Source organism: Pristis pectinata, chromosome 1, assembly GCF_009764475.1.
Source record: "Pristis pectinata isolate sPriPec2 chromosome 1, sPriPec2.1.pri, whole genome shotgun sequence".
Taxonomy (NCBI): Eukaryota; Metazoa; Chordata; class Chondrichthyes; order Rhinopristiformes; family Pristidae; genus Pristis; species Pristis pectinata.
Genome location: NC_067405.1, coordinates 41,386,872 through 41,408,985, shown reverse-complemented (window position 1 = coordinate 41,408,985; position 22,114 = coordinate 41,386,872). Strand labels below are relative to the sequence as shown.

The 22,114-nt window shown below is 40.9% G+C and overlaps 1 protein-coding gene across 1 annotated transcript in view; it reads left to right on the top strand.

Annotated features, from left to right (window-relative positions):
* Positions 1-2,618: 2,618 nt before the first annotated feature.
* The window catches only part of galnt13 (UDP-N-acetyl-alpha-D-galactosamine:polypeptide N-acetylgalactosaminyltransferase 13), a 271,947-nt gene continuing 252,451 nt past the window's right edge, over positions 2,619-22,114 (top strand). Inside the window, exons 1-2 of the mRNA XM_052011859.1 lie at positions 2,619-3,063; positions 7,958-8,234. Of these exons, the coding sequence (XP_051867819.1) occupies positions 8,093-8,234 (142 nt within the window). The 5' untranslated portion in view covers positions 2,619-3,063; positions 7,958-8,092. The remainder of the gene's footprint in view (positions 3,064-7,957; positions 8,235-22,114) is intronic.

The window sequence follows — 22,114 nt, the reverse complement described above, 5'->3', positions numbered from 1 at the left end:
GATATCTGATTAATTTGAATTTTAAATATGCTTTAATTTCATTCCCATCTCCCTCACTTTCTCACAACCAGCCATATTCCCTTCTTTCTTGCCTATATAAATAACTGAAATTTCATTAAATTCATAATACTTTTGTTCACCATCAATTCTGTCTGCAATGTGTCGTGCTCTTTGGCTACTGATCCTTCTGCAATGGAAAGTTTCCCTTTACTTACTATTTTAACTCCTTCATGATTGTGAACACCTCTAACAGATATCTTTTTTAAACTCTGCTCTCCGAAAATATTTCCAGTTTCTCAAGATTTATTTTTCCACATTGCAGGAATACTGTATCACACTAGTAAATCTCCACTGCAATGTCCAGAAGCTCTGTGATCCTTCCTAAATTGTAAAACCCAGTATTATGCACAATATTGCATGTGAACTGTAACAATGATTTATTAAGGTTTAAATGATGTTCCCAGTTTGTGAACTCTATGGATCTATTATAAAGACAAAAGAATAAGATTTGACCCCTTGCTTTTGTTCAACCATTCAATAAGATTGTGGTTGATCTTTTATCTCAGTACCACTTTCAAAGCAAATCTTTCATTTCTTTCTTTTTCAGTGGAAGCTTTCAAAGATTGATAATTTCAAGTTCTTGACTCTTTATATTCTTACCAGTTGCATTGAACAAATATGTGTAGGCATTTTATTGTGCTCTTATATAAAACAAACTAAAATGAAGGTTGAATTCACAAGATCACAAGACCAAGGAGCAGAAGTAGGCCATTCAGCCCATCGAGTCTGCTCTGCCACTTCACCATGAGCTAAACTATTCTCCCATCTAGCCCCATTTCTCTGCCTTTTCCCCATATCCCTTGATGCCCTGACTAGTTAGATACCTATCAATCTCCTCCTTAAACACCCACAATGATCGGGCCTCCACATTCTGAAATGAAACAAGAAAATGCTGGAATTGAGGCAGCAAACGTGACCTTAGTATTTCAGAAAAAAATGCAAAGAAGAAATATGGAACCACTGATCTATTAGCCTAACATCAGTGGTAGAGAAAATGCTGCAATTTATAATGAAAATATAATAAAGAACATCTAGAAATTAATGATAGGAGTGAGTAGAACCAGCATGGATTTATGACAGTGATATCATGTTTGATTAATCTATTGGGGTTCCTTGTAAAGTGGATGTGATATATTTAGATTTTGGGAAGTCTTTTAAGAAGGTCCCATACAGGAGGACAGTCATTAAGATTTGAGCAATGGAATTGAGGATAAGATACTGGCACTAATAGAGAACTAGTTAACAGACAAAATGCAAAGGCAGGTATTAAATGAGTCTTTATTGGATTGGCTGTGACTGATTGGAAACTGCTAAGGATCAGTGTCTGTCAAAATCTGAGACCAAATTTTATATTTTCAAGTTTGCTGACAGTACAAAACTAGGTGGGATTGTGAGTCAGGAAGAGGATGTAAAAAGGCTTCAAGATAAGCTAAATAAGTCAGTAAGAATGTGACAGATGGAATATAATAAGAAAAAAATGTGAGGTCATTCACTTTGGTGCACAGAATAGAAAAGCAAAGTATTTTTTAAACAGTGACAGGATAGGACATATTGACTTTCAGAGGAGCCTAGATTTTTTTTAACACAAGTCACTGAAAACCAACACACTGGTGCAGCAATATAGGTTCCTAGCATGGCAGATTCTTTTAGGTGAGGAGAGATTGAGTAGACGAGGCCTGGATCTCTAGACTTTAGAACAATGAGAGGCAATCTCATAGAAACTTACACAATTCTTATAGGGTGGACGCAGGGCATATTTCCTCTGGCTGAGGAATCCGGAACCCGGTGCCACATTCTCAGTAGGACTGATGTAGGGAGAAATCTCATCACTAGGTCGGTGTGAGACTTTGGAATTCTCTATCCCGGGGTGGGGGGCGGGGGGAGGTGCTATTAAGTCCCAGATACTGAGTCCATTCAACACAAGAGATCATTATATTTCTGGATGTTAAGGGAAGCACGAAGTATTCGGGTAGTGCAGGAAAATAGAAGAGGTAGATCAGTCATAATTTTGATGAATGGTGGAACAGGCTTGAAGGGGCAGATCATATTTCTTATATTCTCCAAATGTTTCCGATTATTATGGTTTTATTTACTCCATCAAATGTTTTACTTAATGCAATGTGTCCTATTTGCTTCGTGCTCGTCCCACTCATGGGAAAGGATGTTGCCCGCGGAATGATTGCAGATCAGCCTCGCTTTCTCCGGGAATGCACTATCACGGTCAGGTTCGGAGGCAGGAATCCAGCACCTGGGACAGTTCCTGCACCGCTCACACTGCGGCGCGCCCTCCCCGGGAACTGCAGCTCTCCGCTCCGCCCCCTTCGCCCTCCGACGCGGAGAGCAGGAGCGAGCCCCGGCTCCCGCGCCCACCACCAGCTTCGCCCTGATTGACCTTCCCTCGGACCAATGAAAGCGGAGCTGAGTCGAGACATCCACCCGCCCCCCGCCTCTCGGGAGCCTATTAGGACACCCCAATGAAAGTTAAGGGAGGCAACCAATGGAATTGGTATGGGGCGGGACTTCCCGCGGCTGTGTTGTGAGTGACAGCTGACGCGGTGCCGAGCTGCGGGCCGGCGAGAGCGAACGACGCGGGGTGTGTGGCGTTCGGTGCAGCTGGCACCTGGAGTCCGAGGCAGCTGTCGGAGGCGCTGGAGCTCGCCCGGAATTAACAGTCCCCTTCATTTATATATAAAAATATAAACATGCATGTGAGCAGCGTAGTTCCAGGTCAAAATAAAGAGGAAAGTGATGGCGGAGCCGCAGAATTGAGTTCTTAGTCGCGAAAGCACAGCAACGCAGTTGCAGCAGAATAGCGGGAGCATCTCTCGTCGCCTTTATTTACTATTTCACTTTCGCAAGTCTTCACGGGGTTTATTTTTTTAAAAAAAACCGCAATCGTCTTTCCATGTGCTTGTGACAAGTGATTCGTGTCCGCTTAAAAAGGCCGAGAATGCAACAAGTTGATTGGAGCAGGGAGTCCCGCATCTGCCTTTATTATGTTATGTAAGTACGGTCCGTCCGTTGACTTGTGAACGTTATCATTGGCTAAATATTTTCTGGAAGATTTTATATGGGCCTTGCCTTTTTAAGAGGTTTCATTAATACCCTAAAAGAGTTAATAGAACGAAAGTATTGGAAGAGTTAAAAATGGAAAAGATCATTGCAAGACTTCAAGGTAGTCGACTTTGAATTGAAATAACCTTAAACATTCCCAATCCACACCATTCTTCTATGTTGCTTTTTTCCTAAGGCGAATGCAAAGCCAATGCGACAATGAATTCCCTCTGCTTTTAAACGACAGGAGGAATCAAACAAACTTTCTCCATCATGTGACATTCGAATAGGCAACGGCTACATTGCATATTTAGATTTATGTTCGCGGGACTGTGTGCGTTTAACACTACGGGTCTTGCTATTGTGAGATTTTTGTTGGTGTAATCATGCATTCAGACGAGAACTTAACTGGGAAAGTGCATGTTTACTAATTTTACTGCGGTTTGATAGCCTGAGAGATGTCTGACAAATGTTTCATTGGTCAGTGGTTTGTATAGGCTGGTGTTGGGTTGTGTGAAAGCCCATCAGCCAACAGCCTTCGACTGGAGGCGCAGTGACGGGCTACTTCCTGCACCACAAATATATTTTCATCTTTGTTACTTTCACAGATTTCATAGAAATAAAACGCATTTGCAGCAGCATAGAAAAATTATAGTATCCCACGGCCATAAATTATTCATTTTCAGGTTAGCATACATCCAGATGAAGATTCGCTTGATTGCGCTGTTCTGACATTCCATGTGTATGGGCATCCTATTTAGGTTGAAGCACACCTGGAAGTATTTCCGTCCAATGCAAACAGTCTGATTTGTAAAACTGATTCCAACCAGACCGAAGGTTACCCAGTTTCCATTTCTTGACGTGATTTAATTCGCATTTTTTCCCTAGTAGTTGAGCTTGGGTATAGAATGCATGTTAGTCGGCACTGTCGTAGATCAAATATTAAACAGGACGGTGAAACTGGATGCAAATGAAATACTTTAAATTATAACCTTTAAAGAATGAGGTTTGCTATATGTTCAAGAAAGATCTTTTTATCATATTGGCAAAATAAACCAAACCCATGGCTCTTTCTATCGGGCTGTCTGGACTCCGAGAAGCCTGAAGAATGTAGTGAGGGATTTGCATGATAAAAATTTTAAAAAAAAAATTCACACTAATTAGATTTCTTAAATAATTGGGGTGATAGCCTGGTGAGCTTCTGTAACGCTGCGTGTCTGAGGCTGGAGTGTAGGAAGCAGTTTGTAGACAACGTGCTTGTAAGAATAAAGAGGATGAGGAATGATCACTTTAAATTGTGAAGGAACTTAAAACATTTTAAATGATAAAATATAATTTCATCTATTGTGGTTTTCTAGATATTGAAAATTGGAGAAATGTGATAAAATGGGCTATGAAAGGTTTGTTTTGTGAAATAGATTTCAGTGTTAACTGAATGGAAAAGAACATGCTGATGTAAGTAACATTAAAGCAGACCTTAAAGTATTATAATAAAACTCTCTGAATACCCTCTGGTCATCGATGGCTTTGCCACTGCTTTCCATTTGTTTTTATTCTTCATATGTCCTTATGACAGAAGAGGTAATTTGGTCCACCAAGACTATGCTGGCTCCTTGAGTAGTACCAGCAGTCCCATTTTCCCCTGCTTATTTCCCTGTAATCTATTCTCTGTCACTGGCCTCTGATTCTCTTGCCATTGATCTCATGTAGGGCAATTTACAGTAGCCAGTTAACCTATCAGCATATCTTTAGGATGTGGAAGGAAACCAAATGACCAGGGAAAAACCATCACAGTTACAGAGAGTGCGCAAATTCAACACAGACGGCATCCAGGGTCAGGCTTCAGCCTGGGTCACTGTAGCCATGTGACTGCTGCACCTCTGTACTGCTCCCTTTTGTACAATTGTGATATTTGAGTACTCATTGGTGCTTGTTACCTGTCACTTTTGACATCAGCATGTAATCTTGTCACAGTTTAAATCAAATTGCCCCAAATAAATTCTTGGGCTGATATTAATGTTCAATTTGCTATAGAAGCTCAACATATGTTGCTAAAATTGCACTTTTTCCTACCGTCCCTTTTGGGGGCCAATTTCTTTGCTGTTTCCATTTGTACCTAGCCATACTTTTCACTGGTTTTAATTGCCCTTGAACACATTGATGGTAAAAGTGTGCAACTTTTTTAAAAAGTTGGAACAAAGCACTGTAGGTAATATGTACACCAATTACAGGACTTCAGAGTCCAGATGAAAGATTGTCCTCCATTGATGCTGCCTGGCCTGCTGAGTTCTTCCAGCTTTTTGTGTGTGACGACAGTACTCCAATGTTGGAGCACAGCAAAACTAGTGACTGACTATAAAGTAAGCAAATAAGTGCTGAGGAATGAATGTTGTTGTAACCATACCTTATCAGACCTGTGAATATGCTATCAAACCCCCTAACCACACAGAATAATGGAGGGGCAGGTTTAGGTCAAAGAGTGACCTTCCCATTCTGTTTTGAATCTATTACTGTTAATATTACTCTTTTGGATATGTTTCTGCTTAAGGTTTTGATAATGCATATCTTTAGTCCAAGTGCGACATCCACACATTTGAAGTATCCTAGTTTCCCTTTGCACAACATTGGTAAACCAGTATGTTTAAACCCTAGCAGACCTATTTGATGTCTTTCAATACTTGTAATTTTATTGCAATTCTGTTAAATCCAAGATCATTCTCCTGTGCTACACAGCAAAAGACTGAATCTCACTAGGCCTATACAGCACTGTTAAATATGATACCTTGAATTTGTTTCAAAGTGGAGTTGGTCCAGTCCACAATGTGATGGAATAATATTTATTTCTGGGTTAAGAACTTGTGGAAGAAAGTATCTAAAGCTTTAGGCATCTTTCACTAGGAGTCATGCAAACCAATAATGGGTGCCACCAGTGTTTAACTTGCTGGTCAAGAGGTTGACTGAAAAATATCTTTGAAATGGAGACTACTTCTGAACTCTGGTCTGCTTGAGATAATACTCTTGGGTAGAAATGAAGAAACATTACATCTCCTATAACACTGAAGGAGGACATTCAGCCTATCAGGCTCATGGTAGCTCCTATGAGAACAATCTCATTGGTGCTAACTACCTCATTTCTCTGTACTCCAGCAACTTATTCTTTCTTGCACATGCCTTCACTTCAGCTCTTTGCCATTAACCTACACTAAGGGGTAATTAACCTATCAACATGTCTTTGGGGCTGGGGGGTGGCGCGATGGTGGGGAAAGAGAACCAGAGCACCAAGGGGTTGGGGGACCTGCATCTTCATGGATGGGCCTATAAATTTCATGCAGAAAGCACCCAAGGTCAGGATTGACCAGGGTCCTTAGTGATGTGAGGCAGCAGCACGATCCTTTGTGCCACCTTATCAAAGAGCACAAAAACTAAAGCAAACACTTATTCTTAAATCATCACCTGGTCTTACTATAAAAGTCATTGAATAGCTCAGCCATACAAATGTTGGGAGGTATAGCTGGTGCTGTGGTGGAAACTGAGGAAAAGGAACAGCATGTTAAACTTAAATGGACCTCATTCACCTAGACTGGGAATGGCAACCTGCAGAAAATCGCTTTGTCAATGGCAGAGAAATGTGTAACACATTCTTTTAAAGGGTTCCACAGCTAGCACAAACAGGTATATTTTGCTGTGTAATAGGGTTTACAATGGCAGAGCTTAAATGATGTTTTAAAGAAATAATTTAAAATTCTAATATGCTTTATCAGAAACTACTATTTAACTAGTTCCTTCTACAAATATTCTAAATCTATTCATTTACTCGCTGTTTTCTATAAATTCTACAGATTGAATTGTATTGGAATTGATGGTGTTAATTAGGTCAATGATCTGTGAAGATGCCCCGTGACACTAGGTGGTGCAATTTTCCCCAAAGGACCCAACGAGAACAAGCCAACTTGAATTTATTATGCACTCTTTAACAGTAAATTTGTCTCTAGGCATCTCACAGGACTGTTATCAGACCAATTTGTATAAGGAGATGTTAGAACAGATGACCAAACACTGTATCAAGGATGGGGAAAGATACTGCTGAAACCACAAATGGGTTGCTAAAGAGGTCAGAGTGAGAGGATGGAGGTTGAAAATAACATCCAGAAACAATGAAAACTTCAAAATTGTTTCTCAATTAGGAACCATTGTACATGAAGTACATAGTTGACTGGTTTGTGGGACTCAGTTAAGATACAAGTGAAGGGTTTATAGAGGGTGAAGGATTTGAGGCTGACAAGATAGCAGTGGGTTCCTCAAGTCTGCAGGTATGAAAGCCATTGCAGAATTTGGTAGCAATAAACATAAAATAAGCTGATGCCTGTTTATGGAGATGGATTTAATTTGTCTGGGTTAAGCAGAAAACTGAGATGCCTGTAGCATAGAAACAATTCAGGTGGTGGGATTGCTTAGGCATTTTGTTATTAATTGTCTGGTTTATTGTACTTCATCCCTTTTGGTTGTCTGATAATGTTCCACAATATTTTTAAGTGTATTATGTCACAGTTCTAGTTCACTATGTATTCCAAAATATGTGATGTTCTCCTTCATTGATCATGTACACGAGGGTAATCAGTGCTAATTCTTTGATCCAGCATTCCTTTTATGTCAATAGTTCTTAAATTTGTGACAGTGGACTCTGATTTTTACCATCAGATCTTCTGTTTCAGGTTAGTAAAGGTCTCATGACCAGGCTGTTCAAAACAAATCACAATTTTGCTAAAGGAACTGCATAGAAATGCATAATTAGACTGAAAATGTTATCTTCCAATAATCTGACACTTACATTTTTCTGTTTCAGCATCCTTCAGCATGTGCTTTCAGTTAACTGGATTTCTTACACGGCCACCTTCCTTTTCACACTGTGATCTCTCTAGCTGAGGAAGCAAGGCTACGCATTTCATGATTACTACTGTGATTCACAGAAGAAACAATTATGAGAAGATTAATTTGTTGCAAGGTGGTCTTGGCCACATCTTTGATTTGGGTGCTTCTGGATGTCATCTTGCTACTGTACTTCAGTGAATGCAATAAATGTGATGATAAGAAAGATCGATCTCTCTTGCCTGCCCTGAGAGGTAAGTGTTCTTGCTGGTTATGCTACCAACTGCAGAATAACTGAGCTTAGAATATTGAAAATGTATGACAAGAAAGGGATTTGTTAACAATATTATTCTTTAGCCACATTGTGATGATAAATTTCAAATGTTGATCACGTTTTAAAAGATAAAATAATCCTTGATGGGGAATACATCAACCCAAGTCAGAGGTACTAATGTCAAATTAACATTTAACTTTACTCTCCTGTTGGTGCTGCTTAGGGTATGCACATTTAATTGTTGCTTTTGTAGTGACTCACCGTCCGGGTAAGTGAACCGGCTCGACAGTCGGGTCGCATGATGTCGGAGCGGTGAGGCCCAAGATGGCGGCGGGCCTTCATCTTCCCCGAGCGACGGGGAGAACCCGCGCGTGGGAAAGACTTGATGACGTAGCATATACGTCATTGCCGGTTGCATTGGGTGGGAACAGTCTCCCTTAAAAGGCCCACGCAAGGCAGGAAAATAAACCAGTTCTGTTCTGAAACTCTATGACTCGCGTCTTGTGTTCATTCCGCGGTAGCAGCTGCTACATTGGTGACCCCGATGGTCCAAATGGATTTTGGACCTGCACAATGGACGGCAACGCAGCATCCAACGCAGTGGCACTCAAGCTGCCCACCTTTTGGACGCTTCGTCCCAGCATCTGGTTTGACCAGGCCGAAGCGCAATTCCACCTTCGGCGGATCACCTCCGACTCCACAAAGTACTACCATGTGGTCAGCTCTCTGGACCAGGAGACAGCTGCCCAGGTCAGTGATTTCATCCAGTTCCCCTCCGGAGGAACATAAGTACCCAGCTTTCAAAGACCTTCTGATTCGGACCTTCGGCCTCTCCTGTCGTGAGCCTGTCGCCACCCGCCTGCTTCATCTCGAGACAGATCCCCATCCGCGCTAATGAATGAGATGCTGGCATTGGCCGAGGGGCACAAGCCCTGCCTAATGTTCGAACAGGCCTTCCTCGAATGACTACCCGATGACATTCACCTGCTGTTGGCCGACGCTGATTTCAGCAACCCTCGTGAGGTGGCTGCCCGGGCAGACATCCTGTGGAAGGTCAAACGCGAGCGCGGTTCATCCGTCGGCCAAATCGCCAGGCTGCGAGCCCAATGCCCGCCTGAACCAGTCCCAGCAACCGGGCGACCACACCCCAGAAACACAGCCGACAACGAACTGCCCAGCTACAAAACCGCAATCTCGGGCCTGCAGCTCCAAGATTTCTTGGTTGGTCCTGGTCAGCAGACCCTCCTTTACGACATCGCAGCAGGTCAACCCCACCCTATAGTTCCTGCAGCCTGGCGGAAATGCGTTTTCGATTCGATATGTGGGTTGGCGCACCCGTCCATCAGATCCACTGTCCGGCTGGTCGCCAGCAAGTTCATTTGGCATGGCCTGTGCAAACAGGTCAGAGAGTAGGCCAGGAATTGTCAGCACTGCCAGACATCGAAAATCCAACGACACACCAAGGTTCCACCACAGCAATTCGAGCCTACCCGTAGAAGGTTCGACCACATCCACGTCGACCTCGTAGGCTCTCTGCCGGTTTCAAGAGGGGCTTGGTACCTCCTTACCATCGTGGACTGGTTCACGAGGTGGCCAGAGGCAACCCCTCTATCTGACATCACGACTGATTCCTGTGCCCGGGCGCTGCTCACAACTTGGATCTCACGTTTTGGTGTTCCAGCTCACATCACTTCAGACAGAGTCACACAATTTACCTCCAGCCTCTGATCTGCATTAGCGAACATGCTGGGAATGCAGCTGCACACCACCATGGCCTACCACCCTCAATCAGATGGGTTAGTGGAACATTTTCACCGCCATCTGAAATCAGCTTTGCCGGCCCGCCTGAGGGGTCCTAACTGGGTTGACGAATTGCCTTGGGTCCTGCTTGGCATACACACTGCCCCCTTCGTCAGCTGAGCTTGTGTACGAGGCGCCCCTAGTTGTCCCAGGGGATTTCATACCTGCCCTTCGAGACCAAGGGGAACAACCCCCAGCAGTCCTACAAAGACTGCGCGAGAAGCTCGGCGACTTGGCCCCGATCCTCACCTCGCGGCACAGTCTAGCCCCATCCTGTCAGCCCAAAGAACTACCAGACTGGAAGTTTGTTTTCGTTCACAGGGGCACACCTCGGGCACCGTTGCAACGACCATATGAGGGACTGTTCCGAGTCATCAGGAATAATGGATCCACCTTTATTTTGAACATTGGGGGCAGGGAACAGGTTTTCACGACGGACCGCCTCAAACAGGCCCATTTAGATCTGCAACAACCGGTTGAGGTTTCAACACTGCGACACAGAGGCCGACCCCCTAAGTGGCGGCTGGCACAGCCCGTGGACCTTGGGGACTGTATCACCGGTTCTGTGTGGGGGGTTGTGTAGCAACTCACCGTCCGGGTAAGCAAACCGGCTCGGCAGTCGGGTCGCACGGTGTCGGAGCAGCGAGGCCCAAGATGGCGGCGGGCTTTCGTCTTCAAGCGACGGGGAGAACCCGCGTACGGGAAAGACTTGATGACGTAGCACATACGTCATTGCCGGTTGCATTGGGCGAGAACAGTCTCTCTTAAAAGGCCTGCGCAAGGCGGGAAAATAAACCAGTTCTATTCTGAAACTCTACGACTCGCGTCGTGTTCATTCCACGGTAGCAGCCGCTACACTTTGATTTTTGAAAAAATCAAAAAGTGAAATGTGTTTTTTATTGTGATTTGGGAAGTTTTATATTGAATGCCAAAACTGAATTATTTACTTTTTGTGACTGTAATGAAGCAGTTTTTAAGCCTTTTATGAAATATTTTACCAGGTTTGAGCTGAATTGATCTGATTGAATTATTTCAGTCTGTTATCCCAATTTTAAGTCCCCACTCCTGCCTGCTGCAAAGTCACACAGTGCCACGGATTAATTCTGTTAAAACATGTTTATTAGCAGTATACTGCAAGGGAGAGTTCTCCTCTAACTCTCATGCAGAGTCTTTATTGGAGGTCTCCACAATACAGAGGGGCAGGCATTAATTTATACAGTCCTTGTCACACACAAACAAATGCGGCTACACCAATTTCAATTGGGGAGCTTAAGATACAAAGACAACCATCACACTCATTGTTTTAAGACCAACCTCACACTCATTGTTTAGGACAACCACCTGGTCTTGAGTCAGGGGCTTGCGTGACTGGTACTTTCTCATTAGTTATGTGTACAGTCACAATTTCTTAACCCTTTACTTCCTCAAGTCTTCAGTAATGTTATCTGTAAATCTGAGCTCATTGCAAGTATATGCATTCCAGTGGACATGGAGTCTCTTGTGAACTCATCCTGGTGTCCAATATAACACCTGAGCATTGTTTTCAGTAACCATTCATCTAGAAATTTAGGTGGGTGAATTACTCTGAGGAAGTTAATTTGCATTTGAGCAAAGAAATTCTGGGAGCAGATTGATAAAATGCAGTTCTGATTGCCAAATATTTATGTTTCCCTTCGCACTCTTGTGTTCCTTGCTGAAGCAATAAGAGATTGCCTCTTTCGGAAGACTCAAATGGTGTTTTAATATGGAAGAGCATTTGTTTGCCTTTGTAATTTCATGTGTTTTGGTAAAACATTTATCTTTAAGAATTTCCATAATAAATCCTATACTACCAACTTAGCGTTGAGATCTGCTACAGCATCTGCTTACTTTGCCATAGGTTAAATATTAATAACAAGTGTGTGTGTACCATTTGCTGCATGTGCAGTTCTCAATCTTGATTAATCCATAATTAAAACAACTTTAAATATTGGACAAATATTCATTGGATTTTGAGCCATTTGATTTAAAATACTTCAGTGTTATATGTGAAAAGTGGGGAGAAACAAAGCTCAGATGAAACATCTGAACTTCATCAAGGGTATCTGTTCAATAAGAAACAATCCATAAATTTGTTTTTGTGCATCATATATTTCTCCACTTAAGCACTGAGGGCACTGCTGTTTGATATTCATTAATGATCTTGGATAGTAACACTTCAAAATTCACAAATTGTTTACCACACCACGTTTGGTACTATCAGAAGTATAATTGTAGGCTGAAGGAGGCATAGACTGTCAAAGTGGCACACAACTTCTTTGGTGCGGAGAGCCATTGTGACATTAGACATCTCATGGGGTCCAGCAGTAGAGTTCCAATGTCCTATATTTTCTCACTAGTTGCACTGCAAAATCTGCCTGCCTCTTAGACCTGGTGCAGCTTCAACAACTCCATTTGCTTGACTGGAAACTACGTCAAATGAGGGAGAGGTAATTCCATCTCTTTGAATTAATCAAATAAACTTCAAATTTGATGTAATTATTTTTGTTTTTTGGCTTTATTTCTAATATTGTGGAGGACAAATTCATGAAGGATATGAAGTTTTTTAAAACAGTAAATGAAAATAATTTTGGATCTATTATTGTGGAATCAAAAGGTTAATTTAATTTGGTAGCTCAGGACTTTTAAGGAAGAATTATCATGTTAGAATTTTATATAAAGAAAAAGTGATTTTGTTTAATCTCAAATGGGCCTTAAATCTAAAATTATGAAGGTGTGAATTGTCTACATTGTATTGGGAAACTGCTTTAAAGTTATGACTGTAAATTAGTAAAGGTGAGCATTTGAAGAATTAGTATGCGGATCCCATTTTAAGGCACAAAAATAGTAGAATAAGAGATGGCTAAAATTACAAACTGAGAATTGTATTAGATCAGACGAAAAAGCTTAAGGTGTTACCAGTAGGGACAGTAAGCCTAAACATTTGGAAAATTTCAGATTTCATCAAAGGAACATCAAGAAATTGATGACGAAAGGGAAGTTGATAATCTAGTTATAACTAAAAACAAACTAAATACTAATATGTGAGAAGGGAAGGAAACGCAAAGTTAAAGTGTCATTTGCAGACTGAGACAGAAGAGTTTACATTGAGGAGTAGGGAAACAATATTTTGTCAGATTGTGGAAATGGTGGAGAACAATGGGTCTCAAGTGAATGAAGCTGAAAGAAATTGGCATTTGTGTAGAAGAAAATGTATTGAAGAAACTAACAGGATTGAAAACTGGGTCCCCTGGATCCAGTAACTTGTTTTCCAGGGTTCTGAAAGAGCTGGTAAGGAGATAATGGATGCATTTTGTCACCTTCCCAAATTTCATAATTTTGAAAAATAGTTCCTGCAGATTGAAAGCTGATAAATATCAGGAGACTGGAACTGCAGAGGAGTTAACCTGACATCAAAAGGAGGAGAGATGCTTGTATCTGTTATTCAGTGGCAGCAGGACACTTAAAAAAATAATAAGGATTGGGTATACTGGAAGTAGATTTATGAAGAGGAAATTGTGTTTAGCAAATGCAAGGAGTTCTTTCTGCTTGTAGCTAGCAGAATAAATGAGGGAGCTGGTGCATTTGGACTTTCAGAAGGCCTTGGATAAGACACAAAATGTTATAAAACCCCAATTTACAGCATATGTTATTGGGGTATAATGTAGGGCCATAGAATGAAGATTTGGTTCACAGATGCCGAACATTAGGAATATATGGGTCATTTTTTTGACTTGGAGGCAATGACAGGTGGATTGGTGCAGGGAACAGTGCTGGATCCTCCATCTATAGACATTGGAATCAGGTATAATAATTGTGTTTACTGATGATGCAAATTTGAATGGCAGTCTTGGGGAGGATGCAGAGAACACACTGTAAACGATTGAGGAGAAAGGCAGATGTAATATAACATAGGAAAAATGAAGTCATCCTTTTTAATAGGAAATAAATAGAAAAACTGACTATTTTTAAATGGTGAAAGATTAGCAGGTGTTACTGTTCCTGGGGACTGAGTTGTATAGGAATTGCTGAAAAGTCACTTACAAGTTCAGCAAGCAGTTAGGAAGGTGAACAGTGTTCTTTTGTTTTTTTTTTGCAAGAACATTTGAGAACAAGAGTAAAGATTTTCCAATTTTCCTAGACTTCTACATATCGTGTACAGGGTCTATTCTACCTAACAAAGGATATACTCGTGATGGGAGTGCACTGAAGAGTCACTAGATTGAATCCTGGGATTTGTGGCATGAGAAATTAAGCAGACAGTGGAGACACGAGGCTACATTTGCTGGAATCTGGAGCAAAAAATAAATTGCTGGAGGAACTCGGTGGATCAAGCAGCATCTGTGGGGACATAGGGATTGTAGACTATCCCTCTGCCCCACAGGTGGTGCCTGACACCACACACTAACCCCCCCCCCCCCCCCCCCCCCCCACAGAATCTGCAAAAATTCTTGCTGGGCTTGACAGAGTAAATGGAGGGATTAACTTTTCCCTGTCTGGTGTGTCCAAACTAGGGTTCTCAATCTCATAAGAGGTCACCTGTTCATGACTAAAATGACCAGTAATTTCATCACCTACAGGCCAGTAAATCTGTAGACACTGTGTTTTTTGAAAAGTGATTGAAAGACTTGGATCTTAAAACAATAAACAGATATAATGTTAGTGCAGGGAAGTGAGGTAAGTCGGCTATAATCTTGTAGAACAGTGGAGCAGACACCAAGATGTGACTATTAATTAAGTTTCTTGGAAACAGCATAAGCAAGATGTGTGTAACTAAAATATTGCACCCAATTCTGGTTGTAACACGTAAGACATGAAAGTTCTTGAGAGGGCGCAGAAAAGTTCTGATGGGATGGTTTCTGAAATGAGGTGGTTCCAAAGTTATAATGGAGAATCTTTTAGGAACAAAAAAAAAATTGAGAGTTGACAAAGGAGGTCAAGACCATGATGAGTGTAGATGCATCTAATGTAAAACAAAAAGAAGGCTGCTTCAGGATCAGTGAACAGATTTTTGAAAAAATGGATGAAAGATAGTCTGCTTAATCTCTCCTTGTAGGGCAATACCACCCCACCCCAAATTCCAGGAATCAATCTGAAGCTTCATTACACTCCATCTATTGGAAGTATATCCTATCTGCAATAAGGAGAGCAGATCTGTTAGCAATATTCAAAGTGTGGTCTTTTTAGGATGTGACGGGAAACTTTATGACCATGCCTTCATGATCTGGAACTCTGAGTTAATCAAGGCTTTCCAAAGGGAGTTAGATTGACATTTGAGGGAAAATGTGGTAATTGCTACACTAGAACTTAGCATGGAGTTAATGGGGAAACTGATCTTCTGTGCTGTAATGATTCAGATTCTTCTATACAATGATACTTTTTTAAAAAAATAAGTATGTTGATTATGGAATTTAGGTGTTGCTGGCATGACTAATAGCATTTAGCATACATCCCTAATTTCGGCTGAATTGAGGAGGCAGTTCAGAGTTGGTAGTTCAGAGTTGACTACATTGGTGGATCTGGAGTCACTATATATGTCAGAACAAGTAAAGACAGTAGGCCTTCATCCTTGAAGGGCAATGGTGAAGTAGATGGGTTTTTATGATAGAACTGTGCTTTCATGGTTATTGTTAATGAAATAAATTCCTGATTTATTTAATGACTTGAATTTAATTCGCTTTCTATATGTGTTACAAATGTATGCATAAGAAAATTAAACTGCTTTTACTTTTGAATTTGATATTAAAATACCTTGTTTTGAGTTTGTGGTCCTCCTGAATCGCTCCTGACCTCCACTAATATTATAAACTAATCCCTTTATTGGTAACGGGTATGCTTTACATAACTCATCCCTTGAACCATGCTTATTGTGCAGAGGATAAAATATATTCTTTAAACAGATGGTTGATGTGATGCTATTATTATGAAACATAACATTTCAGTTACATTATTTGCATACATATAAAGGAGTTTGAAGTGCTTTAACACTGTGCTAAATTCTATCCTTCTGAGCTGAGATGGGTATCTTAATTTTGAAAGCTTGGTTTTGTGCAGGGGCCTAACTTATTGGGAGAAAACATTCAAATTCCAGAGGTGTATCTAAATAACTACTCCTGATTTATTTTGATGCAAGCACTGCAACTGAGTTGCCAAAATCCCAAGTAGGCACTCTTAAATGTTTTATTTCTAGATACTTGACATGTGGTAAGGAACCGTGTCCGAGATAATCCGATTTCAAGGTGATGAAAGGCTCAGGATCCAAAGTGTATTTGAATTGTATCAAGTATGACAGTTTGTTACAATTTGCAGTATTTTCACACATGAATGATTCCCTGGTTTAACTTGAGTGAATACGTAGTATCCTGGGACATGGGGCAAAGATAATTATTACAAATTTCAGAAACCAAAGGTTTTTTGCATTTTTTTTTCCCACATTGGTGTTTTTCAAGTGTTAATGATTTTGAACTTAAGAGTGCAGTAATCTACTTTAAAATGTAAGTTATAAATATTTGCTACCTCAATGTTTTACTGTGTTAGGTGAGATTAGTTCTATGAACGGTTAAGATGAAAAAAGCTTAGGATAAACAAAAATAGTCAAACTTATTTACCATCCTGTTTAGCATCCTTGCCACAAAGGGGGTCCAGAATTACCTTGATTAATTAAAGGTGTTTCATATTGGGGATTGTATTTTCAAAAATGTAGCCGACTAGATTTTAAGCTAAAGTTGCATTTCAAATTATTTATATAAATGCCACAATACAGCATCATTTAAGATTTGAGTTGCAGCTAAGGGGAAACATTTTGCTTGTTAAGAATATATTTAAGCGTCTTGTTGGATGAAAAATGTTTAGTGCTTACTGTATATTATGTTGGCTTTAGATGATATAAGTTTATAATTGGGATAGAGGTTTGAATATTGCCTGAATGTATTTTCTATATTCATGTAATATTGAGCAAGAGCAGTTGTATTAATGTGAACTTGAACAGCTTACAAATCCTGCCATGTTAATCATGAAAATAAAATGAAGTTGCACTAAAATACATAACTTCCAAAGTCGGTTGCTCTTCTCGTGTAGGCAAAGACTGTGTTACTGTTCTCATTAAAGGTAATTGTTAGCAATAAACTAGGGAAAAAAGGTGAGAGCGAAAGCAAATCTAGGATAGGATGTTGGCCAGGGGAATTTAAAAAGATAAAAGGCATGGCATTGCAAGTTTTATTTCTTTTAAAGCTTTGAGTTGAAAATGCAGAACAATTATTTGAAATTAGCAAACTAATTTAGAAGGGATTCTGGAAATCTGGAATAATAATGTTGCAAGTACTCTGAAATTGTGGAAGGCAGTTATGTACCTTGTGAAAAGATGAGATGCTTTTCCTTGAGCTTGAGTTTTGTTGGGTCAATGTTGGAGGTTGAGGACAAAAATCAGTGAGAATGAGGTGAGGAATTGAAGTGAGGGGTGACTGGGAGCCGTGGGTCATTTTTGCAGATTGGAAGGAAGAGTTCTGCAAGGCTGGGAAGAGTTCACCTGGTCTGCCTTTGGTTGTCCCAATGAAGAAATAATCACATTGTAAGTATCAAATATGGTATTCCAAATTGGAAAGAAGTTGAAGTAAATCACTTTCACATGGAAGTGTGTTTGGGGTCTTGGATGATAGGAATGGAGGATGTGAAAAGACAATTGTTGTATCTCCTCTGGTTGCAGAAGAAGGTGTTATGATAAGTTTATAGAATGATATAGCACAGAAGCAGGCCCTTTGGCCCACCTTGTCGATGCCAACTACCAAGGCACTTGGTCCATAGCCTTCTGTACTTTGGCAATTCAGATGCACTTTAAATGCAGTCATGGTACAATTCTCTCAGTGCATTTCAGACTGCAACTACCCTCTGAGTGAAACATTTCTTCCTTGGGACCTTCTAGACAACTTGCTTTTACCCTAAATCTATGCTCTCTAGTATTCATGCTTCTGGGAGATTTAGTTTCCTACTATTTACCCTATCCATACATAATTATATATCTAGTTCCTTTCTGGGCAGCCTCTGAAGGAAAACAAATCTGGCTTCTCCTTTATCTCCTTGCAACTGAAAAGTTCCATCAGGCAACTACCTGTTAAACTTCCCTTGCATCCTCTTAAGTGCATTCACGTATTTTCCCCATAGAGGCCATCCAGAATTGTACTCAATACTCCAGCTATGGCTTAACCAATGTTTTATAAAGTTGTAATATAACCCCACTGCTCTTTATATTCTACATCCCAGCGAATGATAGCAAGTATTCCCCTGTGCCCACTTTCATCTTATTTAATTGTGCTGACACCTTGAGGTATCCTTGATCTTACACACCAAGTTCTGTCTACTGGATTGACTTAGTTTTTCCTTCTGCAGTTGACTGCCCCTTACCCCTCCTACCACAAACTCTAAATCTACTCAGTGTCCCATTTCCCCTGCCAGATTAGTTTAAACCCTTCCCAACAGCACTAGTAAACCTTCCTGCAAGGATATTGGACCTATTCTGGTTCAGGTGCCCATCTTGTATGGGTCCCATTTTCCCCAGACATGTCCCAGAGATCCCGAAATCTAAAACCCTCCTTCCTACACAATCTCGGTAGCCACATATTCAACTGTCCTATTTCTAAACTCTCAGGGTGAGTAGGCATTGTTGCAGATTTGAATAGTGGGCCAGAATATCTTGGAAAGAGTGGTCCCTTCTGACTGCTGACAGGGAAGTAACGAGGAATGTGTCTGGTGTTACAATCACCTTGGAGTGATGCAAATCATGGAGGAGGATTCATTGGATGTAAAGGCTGATGGAGTATATATTGAGGATGTGTACCCTGTCCAGGTTCTGGGAAGAGTTTAATTTTCGAATGGATGACTCATTTGACTACGAAATGAGGTAACACTGAGTGAAGATTGAAATAGGAAATATTAATCATTTGTCTATTTTAATTTAAGGTAATGCAGGAGATTTGAACCTACCAGCATTTATTTACACAACTATTCACAACCAGTTACTTGAAGGTAGTTTGAAATATAAGTAGCATTTGGATCAGGTTGGTAAGGCAAAAAGATGAAGTCTTTACTTTTGTATAATTTGAATTTTCCTTGCATGAGTTGGATGAGGTATGCAGGTTGATCGTCACACTTGGTTCAGACATAATAAAATGGATAAGATTTCTATGTGTAGAAGTGTAATGTAAATGAGGAAAAATCTGACAATGGGGAATCAATTTAGAGTAGTAAAATGTCCAGACTATAAACATGAGTTGTAAAAGTTAAGAATCTAAATAGAATAGAAATTAGAGTGCAAAATTAGACTAATTGGGCTAAATGATCAGTGTTTGTGTTTTCTGCACCATGTATCTTTTCATCCACCTTATTTCCTCCAAGTCTATAAACCATTCCTATTATTTATTTGTCACCTAGGTTCCCCTTTAAAATTTATCTTTTAAATTCACCTTTTGTACTCTGTGGTAGCACATTCCAAATTATACACATCTGGTTTAGATCTTCCTTCTGAATTCCTTTATTTGAGAATAGATTAAGTGGAAATCCAATTCCAATTCTTGGGAAGTCCCTTGGGATTGAGGATGACTTGTTTCCACTCTAGTTTTGTTGAGCCTTGAGATACTGATGAAGCAAATGTGGGAGCCACAAGCTCCTACAAAGGTGGGTCAGGTAGTGTCAGTTGGGGTGGGCAGGTGGGTAGTTGGCAAGGTACTGAACTCCTGCTGCTGCTTACATGGCTTGTATGTGATCCCCAGGTATGTCCTTGAGGCTTTCTACTCCATTCTGCATGTTCTTTCTCTAATTTGGGTGATTATGGGCCAGAGATTTCCAGGAGTCAGTAGGGATATTGTCTTTCTTCAAGGCTTTAAGCACATCTTTGAATCTTTTCCTCTCTGCACCCGATCTTATTTTTGTGACAGAGATTGGAACAGAGTGACTGTTTCGGGAATCTGTGTTGGGCACATGAACAATATGGCCTGCCTAATGTTGCTAACTGAGTGAATGTAATGAGTTGTGATTGAAGAGATCTTTTGAAGTGTCATGATTTTGTCACAGTTGTCAAAGATAACTTCCACCATATCAAATGGATATTTTCTCTGAAGGCAGAAAATAGGCTACTTAGTAGCAGGTGGTTGCTGCTGGAATTGCATGTTAATAAGTTTTTCAAATATGCCTTTCATGTGCCATCATCATTTTTATTATCTTTACACTGGTCACTATACAGACATTCAGTAGCATGCAATTTACAGTTGGAATGACTGATGTTTAAAAGCTTGCATTCCTGCTCATGCAAGGTTAAACGTGGGAATCTGAAATTGTCACTGTCAGTGATGCTCTGCTTTTCGGGTGCATTGCCATCAATGCAAAATATGTAATTTGATGTGAGCTGCAACTTTAATGCACTGTTCTTGCTGTTTTCTTTCAGGAAAAAGTTGTTGGATAAGGTAGAATGGTTTCTAATAGCACGTGAAGTGATCAGTGCTGAGAAACTCTTCTGGACCCGTAAGGAAAGACATTCCACATTTTTTTTTAAGATTTGACAACAAAATAACACACACAAAGCTGGAGGAACTCAGCAGGTCTATAGAAGGAAATGGATAGTCAACATTTTGGGTCCAGACCCTTCATCTGGACTGAAAGATAGAGGGGAGATGGCCTGTCTAGAAAGGTGGAGCAAAGGTGTGGAACAAGAGGTGGCAGGTGGATCCATGTGAGGGGGGGGGGGGTGATAGGCAGATGGAGAAGAGAGTGGGAATAATGCCAGAAGCTGGGAGGTGATGGGTGGAAGTGACAGAGGACTAAAGATGGAATCTTGATAGGAGAGGAAGGCAGAGCATGGAGTGAAGGGAGGGAGGTGAGGAGGGCAGATGGGGGGTACAGGTAGAGGGGAACCAGTGTGTAGCTTTCATTCAATCTGTCCCTATCCTTTTGGATCTTCCCAGTTTATTTTCCCAGAATGAGGAAAACTTACTGAAATTTAGGAAATTCTTGTAGGACTTGACAAGCTAGATGCAGGAGAGAGGTTTCTGCTAGCTGAGGAGTCTAAGAGCAGTGAGCACAGAATCTGACTAAGGGGATACAAAATTAACTAGGTGGTAGGAGACAGGGTTGTGGTGGAGGGTTGTTTTACAGACTGGGGGCCTGTGACCAGCTGTGTGCTGCAGGGATCAGTGTTGGGTCCACAGTTGTTCATCTATTTTAGCAAATTTGGATGAGAATGAGGGTGGCATGGTTAGTAAGTTTGCAGATGACACTAAAATTGATGGTTTAGTGGTCAGTGAAGAAGGTTATCTAAAATTACAATCTTGCGTAACTGGGTCAGTGGGCTGACGAATGACAGATGGACTTTAATTCAAGTAAATGCGAGGTATTGCATTTTGTAAGACAAATCAGGGCAGGACTTGTACAGTAAATGGTAGGGCCCTGGGGAACATTGTAGAACAGAGACCTAGGGGTACAGGTACATCTTTCCTTGCAGGTGCAACAGGGGAGTAAAGAAGGCATTTGGCATGTTTGCCTTCATCGGCCAAGATATTGAGTACATGAGTTGGGATGTTATGTTATAGCTGTACAAGACATTGGTGAGTACTACATGCAGTTCTGGTCATTCTGCAATAGGACGGATGTCATTAAACTGAAGAGGGTGCAAAAGAGATTTACGAGGATGTTACTCAGATTGGAGGGCTTGGGTTATAAGGAAAGGCTGGATAGGCTAGGATTTTTTCCCCTGGAGCATAGGAGGCTGAGTGGTGAGCTTATAGAAGGTTATAAAATGAGTGGCATAGATAAGGTGAACAGTCAAAATCTGTTCCCCAGGGTAGGGGAGTCCTTAGACTTAAGGTGAGAGGGGAAAGGTTTAAATGCCTCCTGAGAGGCAACCTTTTCAGAGTGTGGTGAGTACATGGAACAAGCTGCTGGAGGAAGTGGTAGAGGTGGGTACAGTTGGGTACAATTATAACATTTAAAAGGCATTTGGACAGCTACATGGATAGGAAAGGTTTAGAGGGATATGGGCCATATGCAGGCAAATGGGAT